A 7,500-nucleotide genomic window follows, 5' to 3' on the forward strand; every position below is an offset into this window, starting at 1 on the left:
AGCCCTAACACTCACCCAGCGGGTTGGTATCAGCCTAATCACTTTATTCCTCTTGTCGAACGCCGATCATGCTCAGCCACTTCAAAAGCGAGTACATCATCATCAGATAACAAGAAACATCACAAGGATGAACTGAAGAAAAAGCCCAAAAGAAACATTAGTGATTTTTTCTGTGGCTCAGTGCGTAAAAAGCCTAGTCAAGAACCAATGGGAAGTTCAACAGAACCCAAGTTTGGAAATTGTGACGAACAGTCCTTTGTAAAAAGCAACCTCTCAACAGCCACACCCAGCAAAAGCCAACCCCTGAATGGTGACCCGTCTAAAAGCCTACCTGAAAGAACTCTTCCGAAAGAAGAAAATACAGAAAGAACCACAGAAAAGAATTCCGAAAAAAAGAGGAAAAGAGAGTTCAAAGGGCATTGGAAGGAAACGTATCCCTGGCTTGAACATGATGCTTCTAATGATGTTATGTATTGCATGGTTTGCTGAAAATATCCAAAACTGGCAGACATTACAAGCCCCCTTTACAGAGGTACTGGTGGCATTGGCAAGTACAGACTTGAAACTCTGAAGTCCCACAATGGATCAGCAAACCACCTCAAGTGTGTCAACAGAAGTCAAATGGATCAAGGAAAAGCTGATGAGCCACTCCCCAAACTATTTAAAGCTGCTTTCAGTAAACGTGATCAAGAAACGGAAGCCAGATTGCACAAGCTGTTTAATACTGCCTTCTATATTGCCAATGAGAACTTAGCCTTCAGCAAGTTCAAAGGACTTTGCGATTTGCAGGAAAAGAATGGTCTTGATTTTGGAACCCAGTACAAGAACGATAAGGCATGCAGGGACTTTGTGGAAAGCATAGCAGCTGTCGAGAAGGAGCGATCCCAGGAGGAAATTGAAAATGCTAGATTCTTGTGTGTTTTGGCAGATGGCTCGACTGACAAGAGTATTACCGAGCAGGAGTCGGTTTATGTTCGCTGTACAGGATCCAACGGGCGTCCCTCCACTCACTTTGCAGACCTTGTTCCTGTTACATCTGCTGATGCCCCTGGGGTTACTGCTGCTATTCAGAAAGGTCTTCAAACTTTAAGTATAGATGAAACTGTCTTGAAGAAAAAATTGGCCTGCTGTAACTTTGATGGAGCTAGTGTTATGATGGGGAAGAAAAGTGGTGTTGCAAAACAGCTTCAAGATATAGCCCAGCATCCAGTTTGCATCATACACTGTGTAGCACACAATCTGGAGTTGGCTGTGCTAGATGCAATAAAGCAAACGCCCTATTTGGCCATATTTGAAGAAACTGTAAAGTCAGTATTTAAATTCTACTTCTACTCTCCAAAACGTCGCCGTGAAGTTAATGAAATTGCAGCTATTCTCGACCAAGATCATGTTTACTACAGTGGATTACAGAAGACAAGGTGGGTAGCCAGCCGGTTTAGGGCCATTAACGCTTTAGAAAGGCACTTCTTGACAACCGTCACACATCTGCAACATAAATCACAGACCAAGGGAGATGACGGAGCAAAGGCCAAAGGAATTCTTCAGAATCTGCAGAGCGAGAAGTGTGTGAAATTCCTGTACTTTCTGCTTGACGTAATGAAAGTGTTGTCAGACTTAAGCAAGTCCTTCCAGAGAGACGAGTTCTGTATAACCGGTCTCCTTGTGCACCTGGAGGCAGGTATTTCTCAGCTGGATGTTTTGAAGCTTCAAAGGGGTCCTAAGTATCAAGCTTTTGAGAAGAGGTACAATGGGCAAACTGGGGTACTCAAGAGTGGAGTCAAAAACAACCACGAATTGAAGCTGTCAAAACCAGGCACTACGGTGGAGGATGGCTTTCCTTCTTTTATCGCAGAAGTGATAGCCTACATCAACCAGCGGTTCTCAAGCCTTCGTGAAGAGCCGTACAGTTACTTCACAGTCTTTGATCCTAAGGAGATGCCTCAAGATCAAGCAGACCTTGCTACCTATGGCAATAAAGAAGTCCGTTCTCTGGTAGATTACTTTCACCATTTCTTCTCAGATGATGAGAAGCAAAGGATCATCGAGCAATGGCCCATTCTACGTCAACGACTTGCAAGGCAGAAGATGCACAAGACCCTAGATGTTTTCTCCAATATACTAATGTCACCACCCGATGATGTTAAAGATTGCCTTGTTCTGATTGATCTTCTTATCACTCTGTCACCGAGCACAGCAAAGTGTGAGCGTGGATTCTCGACCATGAATCAGTTGAAGAATTCAATGCGCACATTGATGAATCAAGATACCTTGACGGCCTTACTGAGAGTCCGATCTTCAAATCTCAATGTGACCAACTTTTGTCCTACTCCCGCAATTCAACGCTGGATGAGTGGAGCAAAAACCAAGAGACACGTAGACCTTTAAACTCTCTTAACCATCATTAGCATGCAAAGTGACTATGACTATATGAAATTGTTATTAGTGTAACAGGTCACATAATGACTTCATTGTGCCATAATACATATGCTCTTGTTCAAAAGATTGTATACTTGTTGAGTTTTTTACTTTGTTTAATTTATAACTGTAAGCCGATTCAAAGTAGGCCTTTTCGTAAAACGCCAAGGGTCTTCAAGGTTATAGAGAATTATTGAACAAAAGCATAAGGGTGTCAAGGCGTATGAAAGCAGTCAAGCAAAAAAGCCCCGAGACATTGTATTGGGAAAGATGATAATCGTGATAGAGTATCTAACAATGAAGGACACACACTACTTCAATGTGATTATAACAGTGTTTATCCATGTTAATTATTACAAACCGTACAACTTCATAAAAAGCGGAATGACGAGGTTAAAAGTTGTGGGAGTATTACAATAGTTGTAATGGTGTAAGCATGAAAGTGATCAGCACTAAGAGGATGGTTTTATTACATTAAAATCAATTCTTGGGTTCATGAATTATTAATGAGTTTGAAAACTTGGGCAAGCGGGGAAGTGCCCCGGGCAAGCAAAACTTAGGGGTTACTTGCCCAACGGGCAAGGTGGAATTCAAATATTTTTCGAGCCCTGGTTAGACAGACTAAAATCTAATGAGTGTCACTCTCAGGGGTCAATGGGTTAATGGAAACAAAGTTTTTGACTGAGTTTAAGGGAATGCAAAAAAAATATGACCAGGTAGGCAGTAATACTAAATAATGGTAATAGTAACGAATTTATATAGCGAATTTTCTATTGACATATTCAAATGCACTTTACAAGCAAGTGGTCTATGTGTGAGATCGGACAACAGCATATATAGGTGCCACTGGCAGCCGCTATCAGTCCATTAGCGATCTCACCCAGCACATGAATGAAAGAAATGAGCTCTGACCACAACACCGGGAGCTCCGTGCCCTACTCTTTACGAATAGTGTGTGGCCAAGAAATGTTTCTCATCCCTGCCAGCTTCATTTTTTTAAGGCCACCTCTGTTTTTTTTATCATTAATTTATTATTGAAAAAAGTTGGAATGAACAAAACCAATAGGCATAACTTTTTACTTTGTACCCAGTTCTCCTCAAATTCTGTAATACATGGCTTTTGTCTGCATTTTGATATGAACACAGACCAAAATTTTAAAGCCTTGGTATGCTAGGTCTGTGTGAATAGGTCAATTACCCTTGCAGCATTTATTTTGCAAGTTTGCTTCTGGGGAGTTTGACCAAAGAACTTCAACTTATCCCTAGGGCAGGGTATTAATTTGTACCGTAAGTGGTCAATTGTAAATAATAAAAATGTTGCAAATAACGAGGGGGAAAAAAAACTACCCGCCCGCTCTCTGAGTTTTATAGAAATCTGGACAAGAAACATTTCATTTTTTGCTTGGCCTAATATAATAATCAACTTGGTTGAAAACAAAGCGAAGTCTTAAAAGACTTACACCTAACCCCTCCCCAGCTTCACTTAACCCTTAACGCCAGACGATTTTACTCGTCAATGGGGAACCCCACAGGAGTGAAAGGGTTAACATGAAAATAAATTTTTCATTTTTCTCTCAAAAGAACTAAGCTACAAATAAATAAATATTGTATTATTGCATTCATTTCACTCATCTGTCCCTGTCTTCTGACATTAAAATGGAAAAAAACAGTGGCAGATGATGAACTGAACAAAGTTTCTCAGATATAGAAAAGATCAGATAATTCTCTTTGCTCGTGAATCAATATTTCTTGCAAAATTATTTGGATGACAGAAAAAAAAACTGTACAACATAAACAAGTGCATTAAAATTTGAGATTAAAACTTGGCAAACTTACCAAAGATGTTTAAAAAAATATGAATACCTAAGAAGAGTTGCCTGCAAAACTAACAACAAACAACATCACCAGTATGCATAAATTACCGGTATGTGAGTATCCACAACATATAAGCTTAAATATTTTTCTGTGGTCATAAATAAGACAAAATTTTAACAGTAATCAAAAGACAAACATATTATCAGTCTTCCAGAATTATTTACCCGCAAACTTACTATCAAAAATAATAGTTATTTGTATAATTATACCACACAAGTGAATAGTGCTCTCCACACGTGTTGACTGTGACTGGCTAACTCAGAGGTGATTAGCCAAGTACTATTCACCTCTGAATAGCATGAGATTTGAAATTTCCAACCACATTTTACAAAAATAAACCATCGTAGCTTTTTGGTTCGCTTTTTATTCAACTTGTGTGGTATATACTAAAACAATGACCTCAGTTTAGGGAAAGTAGTGGATATTTACCTTGCGCTTCATGGGAAATATCCACCACTATTCACCTCCACTTTGGTGAATTGTTAACAAAATTTGTCAGTGACATCCAAAAGAAACACAACATTAATGTCACATACCCCTCTAATTGCATTGAGTTCAAAGGCTACATAACATTGAAGTACTCTGTGGCCAGTATTACAGAGTTTAAGCACCCGACGTTTTTGAGCTGCAGATGGCAACCGGAAGTGAGTTGTTTTCTCTTTTAACTTGTCTTGTCACTACTACCTTTATATTGCTAAGTATCTTTCCTCCACTGGAGATGATTAGGTTAAACATCTGTGAGACACCACTGTCCTGGCATGCGAAATGTTCTTTTCTGGTTACCGTCCGTGGATCAAAAACGTCGTGTGCATTACAGCCACTCTGATCTTCGATACATTGAACGAATGCCATCTCCAGAGATTATCCCATCTCTTGTTTGCCAACAGTTTGCACTTTCTTGTTCATGGAATGCAGTTTCTATTGATCTAATACGTGACAAGAAGTCCACATCCAGGGGAAAGCTTCCTTGCTCTTGGACAATTGTCCCCCTATTCCTTCTTGGGTCATAATAAGGTCTTTGGTGAAGAGCAAAAGAATACTCTTCATCATTTTCCTCAGTGATGGTTTGTTTGGTTTGGATTTCACAGCAACAGCACAAAAAAATGGTCACTTTTCGGTTCTCTTGGATGTCTAATTGAGTTTTCTTGACACACATTCCCTTCACTGGAAGACTAGGGTGATAAAAACGGTAATAAGCAATCATGCATAGGACTCCAATTCCAAATCCACCCCATACAATGCTAAGTGCGGCAATCTCAACATCGCCATATAGGGTTCTGAATGGATACCACAAAACCAAAAACACTGTATTCTCGCATAACATGATCACATAGTAAGGGATAACTCTAATACGAGTCATGCCATCTTTGATATTGAAAAATGAAAAAATGTATACAAAGCCAATGACAAAGTCAAACAGGTATTCACGACATAAATGATTCCTTCCATTTTCATCAACACAAAAAAGAGTGTTCTGGCAAACAAGCCAAGATGTCATCAAAGCCCAGTGTATCGCCACAGCGACAAACAACCAAGTGGTGTAATATGATGCAAATAAAACTAAAGCCACAACACGAGATGCAACCATAGACAGTCGCCAAATAATCTGAAGAAAAAAGCCAATCCATGACATGTTTGTGCCTTCCCTCAGGAAATCCCTCAGGGCCTTGGTGTACGCAACAATGGCCCATGCCAGTGACACTAATGAGCTTCCTGCTGCCAGGGCAGTAAACAAGTCACTCTCAATTTCAAACCGCTGGTTGTATGCCATTATAAAGAGCTGAAGCACCAGCTGAGGGGCTGATTCTAGGAAACATTCAAACAGTCTCAGCATGCTGATGTCCCTCCATTCGGCAAGGTATGCTTCATAATCAGTGTTGGTGGCATCATTCTGACGAGTGCGCCACCCAGCTCGAATTACACGGAAGTACCTAATAACAATACCAAAATTAACCTTAACCATCACAATTTTCTCAAATTTGATTGGTTCATTAACTGCTTTATTTTTCACTAATCATTGTGTACAGTTGTAATCGGACAGTGAAATTGGACAGTTGGCTGTAATGGGACACCTGCCAATCATATTAAGTGCACTCAGCTTAACCCATCAATCACAGAACTTATAACAATACCCTTTGCAACAACCACCTACCCTATACAAACTGGGGATTTTCCAAAATGAAAAAATTTGTAACATTAAACAGTGAAAAAGGAATGCATTTGTTTTCTCAGAAATTGTACTGGTCATGACTAATTGATAACAGGACTTTTGTGACGTCCAATTCTGTCTGTAATCATACTCGAAATTAAACAAATCAGACTCCCGCATAATCACTCGCTCACTCACTCGATTACAGGCTGAATTGGACTCCACTCAGTCCTATTAACATAATATATCACTGAATAAAATGACATATGAAATGAATCATATATACTGAATTGGGGATAGATCACATTAACAAAAATTGGGGCAATTGCAAATTCGCTTCACACTTAATTTTCCACAGGTTGTTTCTGGAACGACAGGGACACAACTGAATAAAGGTAAGGTCCCAAGGATGGCTGTGACAATTTCTTAAGAATGATAATGTTGTTGCTGGAAAGACATGGACAGAAATGAACAAAGGCAAAGTCCAAAGGGGTACAGTTCATATCCTTCTTAGAAAACAAGCCTCCACAACAAGTGTCAGCAATGGTTACCACATATTCATTTCCTGTCACAATCCATGGGACACGGAAGAGTTTGTAAAAAGGAAAGCCCTAAATTGTCTAGGGACCGTGGACAGGGAGGGGCTAGGGAGGGTACTGCCTCCCCCCCACTTTTCTCCTACCATGTTGTTTTCCCCTAAACCTCTCCCCTCTCCCCCTCCCTTCACACTTCCATGATCCTTGCCCAAACCTAGCCCCCCTCCTACCCCCCCTCCACATTCAAAAGTACTCCTCCAGCTAGCAAGGACATCTCACTACGCTTCTAGAGCGGTTTTCAATTGAGTGTCGATGGTAATCAGCGAATTCCTTTGGTTTTGCATTACTTACTCAGTGATTGGTTCAAAGTTCTCGTGTCAGTTTTTCAACCAATCAGAAGTAAAACCAAAACCAATTGTGACTCATGCGTGCACATTTTCCCACGCTTTGTGTCGGCTTCGAGTTTTGATTGGTTTACTGGATTGTCTCCCTCCTTTTTCGATTGGCCAACCAAAGTAATTACTT

General features: G+C 40.2%; 1 protein-coding gene and 1 pseudogene across 1 annotated transcript in view; one reads left to right on the forward strand and one right to left on the reverse strand.

The window, feature by feature from the left end:
- Positions 1-615: 615 nt before the first annotated feature.
- LOC138045203 (zinc finger protein 862-like) lies at positions 616-3,276 on the forward strand (annotated as a pseudogene).
- LOC138045204 (XK-related protein 8-like) overlaps positions 2,736-7,500 on the reverse strand; it is a 5,915-nt gene continuing 1,150 nt past the window's right edge. Inside the window, exon 2 of the mRNA XM_068891618.1 lies at positions 2,736-6,221. Within this exon, the coding sequence (XP_068747719.1) occupies positions 5,102-6,221 (1,120 nt within the window). The 3' untranslated portion in view covers positions 2,736-5,101. The remainder of the gene's footprint in view (positions 6,222-7,500) is intronic.

The sequence above is a fragment of the Montipora capricornis genome, chromosome 4, assembly GCF_036669925.1.
Source record: "Montipora capricornis isolate CH-2021 chromosome 4, ASM3666992v2, whole genome shotgun sequence".
Lineage (NCBI taxonomy): Eukaryota > Metazoa > Cnidaria > Anthozoa > Scleractinia > Acroporidae > Montipora > Montipora capricornis.